The following is a 15,179-nucleotide window of genomic DNA, read 5'->3' as shown; positions in this document are numbered from 1 at the left end:
ACTGAAATGAAACTGTTGAGCATATGTATAGTTTTTAATTTAGGGGTTTCCTTGTATCTGCTGTATCTTCATTGTGCCGAGGGTGAAAGGATGAAGGGAGATGTGTTAAAAACTAATCTAAGACCTGAAGCTGCTGGAGGGAGCTGAGCCCTCGGAGGATTTACCAGGAGAGATTTCCAGTGAAATCCTCCTCTTCCCTCCGTGAGGCTTAGACACTAGTTGTGGCTCTGCACTGGTTCCATCCCACCTCCCTCCTCCTGGACGCCCACGGCCCTCAGTGGTATCACCTCCTGCTTCCTGACCTCCACCCCTGAGAGGAGGACGGGTTTTGGGATGGTGCAGAGTGAGACGTTGGGTTGGTTGAGTTTTCAGGAGCCTCTGGAAACTGATCTGAGAGGATCCTGGTGTCACTAGAGGAGGCCGTGTTGTGTTTATAGGTGTCGGACGTGGTGCTGTAGATTCAGGACTCGTCTCTGGACGTCAGGTGGATGATGGATGTCCTCGTCTTCACCTCCTCCACCGTGTGGAGGCGGAGGGAGGATGGAGAACAGGTTTTATATTGAGCTCATTTGTCACCTTGTAGCAGAGCCCACCTCCTTTCACAACATTCACATCCTCCCCCATCCATCCATCCATCCATCCATCCATCCATCCATCCATCCATCCATCCATCCGTCCATCCATCCATCCATCCATCCATCCATCCGTCCATCCATCAATCCGTCTGTCCGTCCATCCTCTGCTGCTTCCTGTCCTCCTCCTCCTGTGGGTCTTTCCTTCCTCTGGTTTCCTCCTCTTCATTTGTTCCATCCTGTTATATCCTCCATCTCTTCTTTCCCTCCATCCATCGCTCTTCCTCCCTTCCATCCCTCATTCGTACCATTTGCTTCCTTTCTGTTTCCTTCTTTGCTTAAATGTGTCCCAACCTCACTCCTCTTCTCTCTTTCTTCTGACTGTTTCTCTCCTCTCCTCCTCTCTTTCACGTCTTCCCCCTGTCTCTGGTTGATTTCTCCCTTGCGGTGGCTGTAATTCGCTCAGAGATGGATGGGCCAGCGCTGCAATCCCCCCCCCCCCCCCCCCCCCCCCCCGCTGCTTCTGATGGATCTCCTGGCTCGGCGGTTGGGCGTTAGCGGCCCCTCGGTGGCAGAACTTTCTGTTTTCATGTGATTCTAAAGGCCCACATGTCCCTGGATGTACTCTTGAGGTTCACAGTTATAAGCTGGACCTCACTGGTTCTGAGTGCAGGACTGGTTCTGAGTGCAGGACCCCTGCCGGCCTGCAGAGCAGCAGGACTCTGGAGAGGCCCAGGCTCGACACTTGGCTGGAAACTTTAAAATGTTGCCTCCTGCTGTCAGATCCTTTCAGTTCCTGCAGATTTGGGGGAAATGCTCCACTTGGTTCTGCTGTTTCCTGACGGAGCTCTGTTGTTTTTTTTCTGCTGGTATAACTAAAGTAAACTGTCCTGAAATAAGAACCCTGTTGAGAAGATAGAGGTGGATAAAACTGAGCTAAATGTCTTTATTCTATTTTCAATGGATAGTGCTATAAAACCATAATCATGAATTCTTATGGCCATGATAATCGAGTAGAGAGAACCTGAAGTAGAAACTCATATTGATCATCATATTGTAGTGGAACTTTACAGCTGGACAGAACCGATCATATTATTACATCAATCACATCAGTGGAAATTTTGTGAATTCTTCGTTTGTGATTATGAAAATCATCATCACACCATCAGAGCATCTTTCACATCCAGAAACTAATCAACAGATCAACAAAGATCTGTTGATCAGAATGTTTCTGCAGCGGTTGGAAATCTCCTGGTTTGGATTTTGAAGCCTGAGTCAGTTCCCTGTGACCTGAGGCTGAATTCCAGAGCTCAGCATCTGCCTGTTCTTCATCTTCTTCAGGTTGTGTGAGCGGCGACAAGTGTGAAAAATGTTCTTTGCCGTTGAATCAGTTTGAACATCGACGAATCACGAAGTCGCTGGAAATCCAAAAACCCAGAGAAGCTCTTATCTTTTGTCAAAAAAATACAAATTCAGTTCTCAACAAATCCAGCTGGGTGTCACTCTGCTGTGGCCTTTGTCCGACTCTAACTCAGGAGAATATAGAAGAACTAAACTGGTGAGTGTCCATGAACCTGAGATCCTTCCTCACTGACTGACTGTGTGGACTCATCGTCTTCCTCCACTCACACAAGTCCACGTAGCTCTGAGCGAGTGTGTTCTCTGGTCCTGGATCAGCTCAGTGGTTACAAGAAACACCTGAGCGTTTCCAGGGAGCTTGAATTTCTCGCGACACCCCCTCCTCCTCCTCCTCCTCCTCCTCCTCCTCCTCTTCCTCCTCCACTGGCTGTGTTCCCCCTCCTCCGTCTAGGAAATGTGAAACCTGGGATTTCATTTGATTCAGTTTCCATTTCCTCCCTTTGTCTACCCCACATGAATATTTAAATGAGAAAAGCTGAGCTTCCACCGCCTCCGTGACAAATCCACTATCTGCAGTGGGATCGTAACTCAATTTGAACATAACACATTTATCAGGAGGAGCAGAGTGATTTCCAGTCGCTGGTTAAATGTTTATAAGGCGATGCCACGGGGAAGGTGAATTCGCTCAAGACGATCTGATGCCCTCTAATCCTCTGGAACCGCTCCACTGTATGAATAATGGGAAATATCAATGAATAACCTCTGACGCAGGCTCGAGGTGGAACAGATTTAATTTCTCCCCAGAATAAGAGACTTTACAACATCTTTGTTTCAACGTCACCAAAGTAAAGGATTTTAAAGACCCTCCTTAAAAACAAAGGAGAAGAAATGAGAGGGAGAGAGAGAGAGAGAGAGAGATTTCCCTCAGTGGACGAGCAGCTGGGCGAACGAAGCCGTGGGTGGAAAAAGCCAATTACAAAAGACAAGGCGAGTCTATTTTTATATTAGACAATATTTGATGAATGGAGGCAATTTAATGTGCTTTGCATAACCCATTAAGTAGGACATACATCAACAAGCAATAAACCAGAATTTAAAAAAGGGAGAAATATGAAGGAAAGAAATTCAAGGTTGAACGAGATGTGTGTTAATAAATAAATTTAAGTTTTGAATCTGGACTCGTGTGAGTTTAGCTTCGTGATCAGTGATGAGTCAGAAGAACATGTGACCTTCACACCGAGGTCAAGAAGCTTCAGTCACGACGTCTGAATCCAGTTTGTCAGTTCTCACATGAAAGGAATTTGTTTTAGTGAATTTCTGACCCCCCCGCTCAGCCCAGGTAGAACTCCAGGCCTCAGAGACAGAGAGAGAGAGAGCGATGAGAGAATAGAAACAGATTCATAAACAGGATAAATTTAGATCTCCGTCTGGTGGTCAGGGCTGAAGCAGAGCGACAGGGAGGCTGCAAATTTATGGGTCATCATCTGTTTTCAAGGTGAAAAGCAGGACGTGGTGATGCAAGTCAATGAGCCGATCAGAGCCAATCAGAGCCTCGGTTCTCCAAACCACACACATGACATTCTTCTTCAGATACTCCTGTGTGACGGTGACCATCTGTGAGTCGACTCTGAAAGTTAACTTGTGCTGTTGGACTCTGTGGAGTCATGAGTCCTGATGATTGCTGCTCCTCTGAGGCTCTGACCGCAGTTTAGGACTTTCTATTATACAAATATAACTAAATAATGTTGTCTTAATTGGTGTTGCTCAGCTTGTTTCTCTGATATACCGAGATCTACAAAGTGAAGAGTAAAACTGTGACTTCAAACTGTATAAAAAGTCTCATTTGACTCGTCTGGCAGAATAACACAAAGAGGATATGATGCAACCGACGAGCGACCAAATGAAACCAACCTTTATTAAAACAGATTTCCCCATGAGGACAGGAGCTACAGATGAACCAAAGGTCTGGATGATTGACATGTTAGTCCCTCTGAGCGTTGAGGTGTCTCCGTCCTTTAGGGGCGTCAGATCTTTCCCAGAATCCTTTTCTTCCTCTGCTCAGCGTCACTCTGCTTCATTCAGATCTCACAGACTCCACTTAATTTATGAATCTTCCTCGTCTCCAAGGATGCCCCCCCCCCCACACACACACAGGGGCATGTTAACAATCTGCACAATCGCCTGCGACCCCGGACACTCGAGCTGAACAGCGCCGCTGCCAGTGAGATGTTGTCAGGCCGCAGACTGACAGTGTGGAGTGGGCACATTGTTATTTCTTTCATCTGCTCGTCAAAGACCAGGGAATTAATCAGGAGGGCTGGGGGGGGGGGGGGGGGGGGGGGCGCTCTTTAATCTTGTAGATTACGCTCCTCACAGACGGTTTAGGAGCAGATTAAAGTGCACAGCACTGCTGGAGGTGAGATTTGCTGCAGTGCTCTGTTGTGTGTCTGTGTGTGTCTGTGTGTGTGTGAGAAATCAAGAAAGTAGTTTTGGAAACATATACAAATATATATATAAAGAAGGATCTGTGAATGTTTCCTCTTTCAGTCCCTGAGCGTCTGTTCTCTGTAACTCTGGTGAGTGGGTTCCATCTCCTGTGAGAACAACTGACTGAGAGTCACAGACTGTCACAACCAGCTGCAGCTGAAGAGTGAAGCTGAACTGAGATCAGTTAAAAACTCTCACAAGTTATTAAAAAATGTATCTCAAATATTCAGCAGGAAACTGTGAAACATGAAGAATTCTGAACAGAATTTGTTTCATAAAGATGAAAGTAGTTGAAGATGAAGTAGTTTTCTACCTTTAACGGCAGCATCATGAAAATGCACTAAAGAATCAGTTTACTCTGGTAAAAAGAAAAACCTAACTTCCATAATTCAGAACTAAGTCTTGAACACATTTTTGTTTTATTAGTTTTATTATGCAGTTGTTAGTTTTTTCTGTGACTGACAGCTCAGAGAGGAGACGAGCTCTGTAGAGTAAACATGCTATTTCAGTTTAAAGTGAATTTGTCCATTAGTTTTCATCTTCTCACGTGAGGATGAAGAGCAGAGACATGGAGGACAGGCTTCACTAACAGGATGAGTTCCTGTACGAGCTGAACACTGAACCTGCCCCGGTCACAACATGTCCTCCGATCAGGATCAGAAACTCTGAGGCTCCTCTGGCTGCAGGTTTTGTCCTCCTCTCTGTCCTGGATCTCATTTTCCGGTGAGGACAGAGGCCGGTAACCTGAGCTGCTGCCGACCGGCTCGCTCCGGCCCCGGCGGCGTCTCGTCTTCTCTGCCGGAGCGGGGGGGTAATCCCAGGTGCTGGCAGACGAGTAGCCCGGGCCGGACGTCCCATTGGTTCAGCTCCTGGAGAAACGTTTGTCAGGAGGCTGCGGCCGGAGAGGTGAAGCCGAGTCTCTGGTGTTCACCTGGTGAGGTTTGACAGATGTGGATTTACTCAGAAGACACAGAAGAAGCAGTCGATCCTCTCTGATCCGACGCCTCCTTGTGAAGCGGTGGAACCAGATAACACCTCAGTCTGGATTTATCTTAGCAGCCGCTGTGGTCATGCCGTCTGTCGGTGTGTGTCTGAGACGGGGGCTCCTGAGGAGGTACCGGCAGGTTCCTCAAACCGAGGCCGACGGGGCCTTCACCTCCAGCCGAGGCCCGCTGAGCTCCGGTAGGTCAGACCACGACCTTCTGTCCGAGCCTCACCGCACCGGGTTGGTCTTTAAGAAGGAGTCGGTGAAGCTAGTTTACATATTTAGACCGTTCAGTTCATAACCTCTATATGAAGCCACCATTACAAATTCAAAATGAACCGAGGTCAAATAAAATCTAGAAAAACTAAAACATACGGAAAAAGAATTTCACAAATCGAGTAATCCAGAAAATATACAAAATTCGGTCTATTTATGAAAAATTGGAGCAAATAAAATGCACAAAACAGTGGAGTGTTGACTGTAGGGGAGGAGTTACTAAAGATTCTCTAGTTTTTAAAGATAGCTTTGTTTGGTTGTGATGTCAACATTCATTTTCATGTGTTGGTTCCTCAGTGCTTTGTGTTCATCCAGGTTTCCTCTGTGAGAATCGATAAAGAATAGAGACGGTTGGTTGGTTCTCGACTCAGCTGCCGGCCAGCCGGGGGGGGGGGGGGGGGGGCAGAGCCATTTACGTCCAATATGGAAATCCTGAATATGAATATAGTGACACGTGCCCTGGTTCACGTTCCCAGTGAAACCTCGGGACACTCGGGGAGCAGGTGTTTGCGTAAGCGTCTAGGTTTTTATTAACTTCTCTGCTCGGCTGCAGCAGGATGATGGATCTGATCCCCGGTGATGGCCTCTGCTCGGCCAGCGGACTCTGTTGTGTTGGCGTGTAATCTATCAGGTCACGTGACCACCACAATCTGTGGATCTGAGGCCCTCTCAGTGCTGTGATTATGCAGCCTTCTCTGCAGATCTATAGCCGAACGCTCAAATTGATGCATCGCCTCTATTACAGTATTGAAGCTGTGATGCTCTTAGCCAGAATGGGTTTTAATGCAGTTTGGAGCTGCTGTCACTCATTCCTCTGCCACGGGAGCCTCCACACAGCAAACACATCGACTGGGGCCGAGCAGGAGATGAGGAAAAGGAGCTCTGAGCCCAGGAGGTGGTTGAATGAGCAAAATATTTAAAGAAGGCTGATTTGATCCAAGCACAAGACTGAAAAAAATACATCAGTATTCAAAACGTAAAGATCAACTCAACTTTCTGACATTTCAAGTCGTTTTTATCTCCCTGATGTTTGTTCAAGTTTGTTTTTTATAGTTTTATCACATTTTTCTACTCTGTTATTTATTTTTCTGTGTTTTATTCTACTTACATTGATCTTTACTTTGATCTTAGAGCAAACTGGCACAATCATTTCTTTCTGGATTAATAAAGTCTCATTTTTAGTTTGATGACAGGGACCTTGATACGTCTGCTCCGCTCCATGATCACTTCTCCACTGACTCCAGATCAGGTCTAACAGGCAAGATGGTGGCGTCAGTATCAGAGACGGACTAACAGCCTTTTTTATTAGGGAGGAAATTATTAGAAAATAAAACAGGATCTCATTACATTTCAACTGTAACGTCCTCGAATCAAACTTTCATTAGTTGGTTACCTTGGAAGCAGAGTTCACTGCCACAGGTATTATCTCATCACACACACACACACACACACACACACACACACACACACATGCGTGCACACACACACTCAGACAGAGACTTGAACTAAACTCCTATTAAGGCTGATTCGTTTTCACCCTGAGTGTCTGTGGAATAATGAGGATGGAAATAGAAAAGCCTTCGTCTCACCTCCGTCTCTCGGAGCCTCGTCCCCGAGCTGATTCCTCCCACTGTCCTCGAACGCCCCGCGCAGGAGGATCTGCAGCCTCCCAGGTGTTTTCACTTCATCCTCCACGTCTACACACACACACTCACACACACACACACACATGCTGTGAGGGTGTAAGAGCTCAGCGTGTGTGTGTGCGTTTACATTTAATGATGGAGAGAGAGTTTGTGAATTGGAAATGAAGCAGCTCAGGCTCAGTCACGTTTTACTGCTGAGATCATCTGGTCCCAGGATATCACGACTTTAGAGACAGTTACTTCTTGTAGATAAATCCTGAATAGTTCCCAGTTTCACGCTAAATCCCACTGTCTTCCACTGTAGAATCTAAAGAGGCCAGAAACATGTTTTGTGATGTGCCAGTGACCTTGACCTTTGACCTTTGACCGTGACCAACAGATCGAATCAGGTCATCTCTGAGTGTCGGTGATCGTTGTTGTCCAACTCGAGAGGATTCTCAGGAGGCGTTCTGAAGAGAACACGTTCACAAGGTGTTCACAGTTCATCTCATTGTCTTTGAGTCCAAATAAAAACTTTCTGATGTTTTCACATTAACAAAGTCATGAGGTCACAGGGACCTTGACCTTCAAGGACAAATTTGAATCAGTTCATCTTCGAGTCCAACTGAGCTTTGACCAAAGTTAAAGAAATTCCCCTCAGACGTCCTCCGGCCACTAGGTGTCGCTGCCTGTCTCTGTCCCCATCTGATTGGATAAGAAGAGAATACATCATGTTCTGATTCACAGATTGATTATTCACGCAGTCAGCACCTGGCGTCGCCTGCTGGTCCCTTTGTGAAGCTGATTGAACTCAATCAGCGACAGATGATTTTCTTCATGTTCTCTATAAGTTCTATATTCAGACGGATGTTCCAGTGTCTTTCTCTGAAAATGACTTTTTGCTTGAGGGCAAATTCAGATTCTTGAATTATTTAAAGTCTTGTGGACTAAAAGCAGCTGAGTCATCACAATGAAATATTTCAGTCATTTTTCTTATTAGAGCAAAGAAGCTTTTTAGATTCTAACTTTTATTTTGAAACCACGATGTGGAGCAAGTGCAGAGTTGAAGAGATGTCGAAGCTGTGCTTTGTTCACTGTAAAACTGTTTGTGTGTGTATGTATATATACACAGTATAAATACATATATACTCTATATATATGTATGTATGTATGTATGTATGTATGTATATGTGTATTTATATACTGTGACTGGTCCGTGAGGAGGTTTTCTCAGCTCAAGTCTGAATCAACTAACAAGCTCCTTCTTCTCGTCCTCCTCCTCTTTCTTCGTCTACTTCTTTTTATTCTTCTTCTCCTCTTCCTCCTCCTTCTTCTCCTTCTCTGTATTAATCTTCTCGTCCTCCTCCTCCTCTTTCTTCATCTACTTCTTTTTATTCTACTTCTCCTCTTCCTCCTCCCTCTTCTCCATCTCTGTATTATCTTCTCGTCCCCCCCGCTCTGTGCCCCCCCCCCCCCCCCCCAGGCAGGTAATTGTAGAATCCATAATGAATCTTTAAAGCCACGGCGGTGGAGAGGTTGCCGTGGCGACGAGCAGTTAACACGAGCCATAGTGAAGTTGATTGATCTCCAGACTCCGGGGGGGCGGGCGGGGGGGGGGGGGGGGTCAAACTCTGCTGCTCGCCGGCCGAGGATACAAATACAAGTCTAGAGGAGTTGATGTGACCTCACTTTGCCCGAGAGGTCAGAACGTCAGGTGGAGGGAAAACAGGAAGGAAGCAGGGTCTCTCTCTCTCTCTCTCCCCCCCCCCCCCCCCCCCTTCAGGTCACGATGATGAACAGTTTGGATTCACAACAGAAGCCTCAACATGATTGAATATTTGTTCGGCCTGTAACTTCCTCAAGGACCAAATTCATTTCACAACACAAATCGTTACACAAACACACAACTTTTCTGTTTATCCTGTAAAACAAAGGTTTTAATTTCAGCACTTATGAGCGAACACAGACAAAGATATGATATGATACAGATCTCTGGCTTATTATTGTTAGCTTTGTACACTTACTTGCAAGGTACTGGACCCCATAGTGCCCACGCTGTGCTGGCAGTGTGTGTGTGTGTGTGTCTGTGTGTGTGTGTCTGTGTGTTAAACTGTATGAATGTGACTGTACAGATCTTAGAGCCTCATCAGGACTATGAGAGCTCTACCTGAAGAGTTGAGCCCAGTTCTTTGTCTCCTGGCTTCGTGCATCATTAACCTGTAGTGTATTTTCAACCCTTTGCTAACGGCCTTGTGTCTGTTGTGTGTTGCAGGAGTGTGTGGCTGCTGTGGGCCCCTGAGGCCGAGGTACAAGCGCCTGGTGGACAACATCTTCCCCGAGGACCCCAAGGTGAGTAACTGTGAGGTTTAATAGAAGATGCTTTGTGAGGACATTAAAGGCGTCTCTGTGTCCCTGCAGCAGCCGGTCTGGGCCTTCAGCAGTGATTCAACACTGTGTGTGGTCCCCTGTTGTGTTGAGATGGCAGCACAGACACACTCACACCTCCTCTGCCACCAGAGAGCTTCCTCACCACAGAGCAGGAATAATTGGCCACACGAAGGCTTCAGACTTAAATAAACTGGGAGATTAACGGTGACATGGTTCGATACCTGGACCACAGCCAGTTATTATCACCATTTGACTCCTGACCCTGTTAATTAAAACACTCGTCCTTTTTCCTCCCTCCATCCTCTCGGGTGCTTCAGACAGGTGCAGTGGGAAATCGAAATGCTTGAATGGTCGAGACTCTTTCTAATTAAATTCACAAGGTCTGGACCTTTAGAGCATTTCAGTCCCCCCCCCCCCCGCTGAGAGCCAGAGGAGCTGAAAACACTCGGGGGACCTCTGGTCTCAAATGAACTCCACAAACATCAGAACACCAGACGGCAACATATCTTCACATCTTCTCTTTCCAAATTAATCTTTCTTCATTATGTGGAGAACCTTGAATCTGAGACCAGAGGCCCGAGGAACAGGAAGCTGTGAAGTCAGAGGTCTGAACCAAACAGAAACAGTCTCTCGGTTCTTTTCCAAGCTGAAGATCTTCTTGTCCAACCTGCAGGACGGCCTCAGTAAGTCCGACATGGAGAAGCTGACCTTCTACGCCGTGTCGGCTCCAGAGAAGCTGGACCGGATCGGATCTTACCTGGCGGAGCGGCTGAGCAGAGACGTGGTGCGACACAGATACGGGTGAGCCACATTTATCATCATGACTCTAATGGCGTCTCACACTGGATATGAGACCCCCCCCCCCCCCCCCCCCTGTTATGAGGTTAGAGTGACAGCACTGTGCACGTGAGCCACATGCTCTTCCAGAGAGTCTGCTCTGTTTCCCCTGTTTACCGTGCACAGCAAAATACACATTGAAAATAATCTTTAACCACAATTATATATAAATATCTATCTGTGGATTATGTCACAAACATAAAGACTTCCTGTGAGAAACAGACGAGACTCTAACTCTCTGGTAGATTCAAGTTGCTTTACAGGGACAACACTAAAATACATAATTTTAATATAAAAAAACACAATTGAAAAGAGTGAAATAGAAGCGGTTAAGACTTTTAAAGATTGAAGGAATAAAATAATACAAATTAAATATAAAGAAATGTGTAAAATAATCAAATAAAAAAGAGATGATCTTAGATTTTGTAAATTAGTTTAGTTTAAGGCACTTTCACAAGTTTCAATCTTGATTTACAAACTGCCATGGAGGCGCCTGCGACGCGGGACTCGAACCTGCGTCGCCCACGTGCCGCTCACACATCCAGAGCAGAGCCGGCCTCTAACCGGTCGATGGTTTGATCAGTTGAGCCGGACGATGACAGCTTAAGTGTTCAGACAGTTTAAAGCAGAAAGTGAATAAAGCTCCTAAAGGAAACGTTGAATGATCACCGTGGTGCTCTGTGACATTTTGAAGTGTTTGATTTCCCTGAAACCGTTTAGTGCTTCCTGCTCCTGGAAACTGATTTAAGAACTGAAAAAGAACAGAACTGATGTCTGATCAGTTTTGTTTTTGATAACGCAGAGGCATGTGTTTAGGTTCGTCAGGTCACTCAGATCCCAGAGATGTGACACATAGAAGTTCTGTGTGAGTCCATAAGTTCCTAACACAGATAACATATGTATTAGTTATGTTCTGTGTTCTGGACTCAAAACACTTCTGTGTAACTTTGTGTATTGAATTCACATCCAAATAAAAAATGAGTAAAACAGACAGAAAACAATAAGATTATAAAAAGTGCAGGTTTGAAATAACCAAAGGAGAAACAGACCTCTAGTGACTGAGCGTGAAACCCTTTGTTCTCAGGTACGTGGTCATTGCCATGGAGGCTCTGGACCAGCTGCTGATGGCCTGTCACTCCCAGAGCATCAAGCCCTTCGTGGAGAGCTTCCTGCACATGGTCGCCAAGCTGCTGGAGTCCAGGGAACCGGACCTGCAGGTGCTGGGAACCAACTCGGTGAGTCAGTCCAGCTCCACCTGGAGGGTGGCTGCCTTTCTTCAGTTCTCACTTCCAAACTGAGAACTGCATTGATGCCAGTTGGGGATGGGCGTTCAACATGCAGCCTTAGAATAGATAGAAGAAGAAGAAGAAGAAGAAGAAGCAGAAGAAGAAGAAGAAGCAGCAGAAAGTTGACATTATCAAACAAAGAGAACTTGAATCATCAGTCGTCTGCAGCAGAGGTCGACGTTGGCGGTTAAATATCTAATCTAACTTTCACACTGGCAGAAGAAATTGCCCTGTAACGCATCCTGTAATTATTATAAGCTTCTATGTGCCGCCGGCAAAGTTCAGCCTCGTTTCTCCTTCCAAGTCGACTGGAGATGAACCCAGAGTCGTATCTCTCTCTCTCTTTCTCTCTCTCTCTCTCTCTCTCTCTCTCTCTCTCTCTCTCTCTCTCTGAGCCTGTTGTCCTTTCCTTTGCTGGCGTCTCGTCTAAGCAGGAAACGGAGCTGAAGGTTTAGTTGCTGAAGCTCTTGCATTATTTATGTTTGGTATTTAGACTCTGACAGAGAAGGAGAGCGGATGCAGAGCCGGTGGAGGAGGGAGGAGGGTGGAGGGTGGAGGGTGGAGGGTGGAGTGTCGGGGGTGTGGCTGTTGACAGTGGTACAGTCCGTCTTTCAGGTTGAGAGACTGGTTCATTCAGGTTCCTGACGGGTACAAAGCTGAGACGCACTATGAAATGTGGGCGTTTTCATTTGTTTTGCGTTGTGTTTGTTCTTTGAGGTAATTATCTGTCTAACGAGTTTGTTCTGAGTCTCCAGAGCAACAACAACAACAACACGGAGCTCAACAACTTGTGTTTCCAGCGACAGTTTGAATTTGTCGGACGGCTTCACACAAGGTTTCAGGGATTGGCTTCTTGTTGTGGAACCTGAAGTCTGCGTTCATCTTTATCAACAGTCTGTGAATCTCATTCCACTTTTTACTTAGTGTCACACAAAACCCTGTTGATTGTGTTTTATCTGAGCTTTTTAACAGATTGAAGGAAAATGGAAACATGATATTTCTTTTATTTCCACCTGCTCATCTGTGAGTTTGATGCTTCCAATGAGTCCCAGGAATCAAACGTGCTCTTCAGTCTGACCTTAAATTCCTTCTGTGGTTTTTCACTGTGGTCGTCCAGCTTCTATTCAAACCTGATGGTTCACAGACGGACGCTTCTCACTGAGGAGCTTCATTTGTCCTCAGGGGAGTCTTTGTCTTTGTGTGAAGCTCAGACACAAAGTCAATGTTGAAACAAGGGACAAAGTTTATTAATTCAAAGGTCAAATTAAACATCTGATGCTGCTGTGAGTTGATCAGCTGTGGAACACAAACTCTGGAGAAGATTCTTCTGATTCGCTCCATTTATTTCTTTGAATCCATTTTTATACCCAATTGTCTCTTCTCTGTTTTAAGGACTGCTTGTCTCACCTTTCATGAAGCTGTTTGCAGACCCGAGTTAATTGAACACTTCAGTTAATTGAACACGTCGGTTTGTCTGTTAAAAGGAGTTTCTATTCTAAGCAGTGATGGCTAACGACCGATTTAACCAAAGAGGCGACAACTGTGCAAATGGATTTCACTCGTCACTTCCTGTTATGTAATGAGAATGCACAGATAAGTAAAACCATTTCTAGTTAATGACACCTTTATTTTAATTGAGCTCTTTACTGCCCGAGGGAAACAAACCAGATTGAGCTGGAGTTCGTTTCACTCTCATCTTCTCGGTGTTAAAAATTTTAAGAGCTTTGCCACGAGGCGTCGGTGAGGCGTGAAGCCTGAGACCCCCCCCCCCCCCCCCCCACACACACACACCTCTTCACGTAAAGGACCCCCCCCCCTTGATGCTTCAGCCGTCTGAACAGCTTTTAATGAGGGAAATCATCCGGACGCAAAAATACACGGCAACACTTTCAAAACCCTTCTTATGAAAATCAAAGCCTCCCATATTTCATGCTATATTAAAATGCATTGTTTTGGATGAATTCATCTGGTAGTCACTGTGAGCACATCGCTCCCAAAGCAATTTGTCAGTTATTGGTTTTTAATTAAAAAAAATTTTTCATTGCATTGACTAATTTAGATAAATTTTATACATCTCTCTCTCATATATATATATATATATATATATATATATATATATATATATATATATATTGTAGTAGTCGTCACTGAGACCGAACGTCTCCTTTTGAAAAGCAGTTGCAGTCTAGATTTTCTCAAATGATGCATTTTAAACTGCATAAAGTTGTTGGGGTGTGTTTATATATTATCACTTATGATTTGTGGCTAAAGAGGTAAAACGACAGGACTGAATTACAACAGATTTGTCAGTTTGCTTTTTTAAATTAGCTGTAATTTCTTAGCAGTTATATTTTTAAAACAGCTGCCTGTGTGTGATGTGTATATATGTATATATGGCTTTATGATCAGATAAACCTATTTGAATCCATTCGGGGGGGGGGGTGCACTCGACACCCACAGTCGTGACCAGCGTTTCCCCCTCAGCAGCTCATAAACACAAGCTGGTAATTATTATTTATGAAAGCCTGGACTCCCTCCTCTGCTGCTGCGATGCTGAAACACATCTGGGATGCTGGGGGGGGGGCAGGCTCCTGGGCGCCAGCTGCTGGTGAACCTCCTCCCATCGCAGCCGTTTCCCCACGAGAGGTTAGGTGCAGAGAGAAGGGATCAGGTTGAACATCGGGGTTTCTGTGAATGATGACAAACTATACAGAGTCAATTTGCAGCAGTGGACAGTGATGGGGCCACTCGAGCACAGCTGAGTGCTGGGAGAGGGGGGGGGGGGGGGGGGCTCTCCAGAGGACACTGGTTTGAAGGGAGGAAATTACAGGCTGAACAAGAGGAGGGAGCTCTCTAATGGTTATGATTACTGTCACCATCACTTCCTGTTCAGAGCCATGCAGCAGTACAGGACAGTATTTGACTCTGAAAGGCTGTGAGAGTCTCTGCTGACCTGGTTCCTCAGCAGACCATCAGCAGCTGGGACTGGAAGAGGCTGAACCACAGTGTGGACTGGTGGAGGTGGACTGGGGACAGATTCGAAGGCTCGACTGAATTCTCTGTGATAGTTCGACTTGAATATTTTGACTGATACTAAAGTACCATCAGTCGGGGAAGATTAACAGAAGATGACGATTTTTAGTGGTTTAAATCAGATTCAACCTTTTTTAAATGAGCTCCACACACTCTGAGGGAACTGGAGATCTATGGACAGATGTATGAAGGAGATTAAAGGATCCAAGAGACAGATTTTCTATTGAAGGAGATTTGTCGTCCAGATCAGTAAACTTCAAATGAGCCACGCTGGTCATGTTCAAAATGTGTTAATAAGAACTCATTTTAGAAGTTTAATGATGTCTTAAGT

The 15,179-nt window shown here is 45.5% G+C and overlaps 1 protein-coding gene across 4 annotated transcripts in view; it reads left to right on the top strand.

Moving 5' to 3' along the window:
* Window positions 1-15,179, top strand: part of efr3a (EFR3 homolog A (S. cerevisiae)) — a 59,246-nt gene that overhangs the window by 13,549 nt on the left and 30,518 nt on the right. For all 4 annotated transcript variants that reach the window (XR_008341608.1, XR_008341607.1, XR_008341606.1 and 1 more), the window contains exons 3-5: window positions 9,577-9,653; window positions 10,366-10,493; window positions 11,614-11,764. Coding sequence is in view for 1 of the 4 variants with exons in the window: in XM_053437482.1 (XP_053293457.1) it covers window positions 9,577-9,653; window positions 10,366-10,493; window positions 11,614-11,764 (356 nt within the window). In the remaining 3 variants the exon portion in view is untranslated. The remainder of the gene's footprint in view (window positions 1-9,576; window positions 9,654-10,365; window positions 10,494-11,613; window positions 11,765-15,179) is intronic.

Source organism: Pleuronectes platessa, chromosome 13 (assembly GCF_947347685.1).
Source record: "Pleuronectes platessa chromosome 13, fPlePla1.1, whole genome shotgun sequence".
Classification (NCBI taxonomy): Eukaryota; Metazoa; Chordata; class Actinopteri; order Pleuronectiformes; family Pleuronectidae; genus Pleuronectes; species Pleuronectes platessa.
Note: the sequence above shows the minus strand (reverse complement) of the source record. Positions and strands in the feature narration are given on the sequence as shown.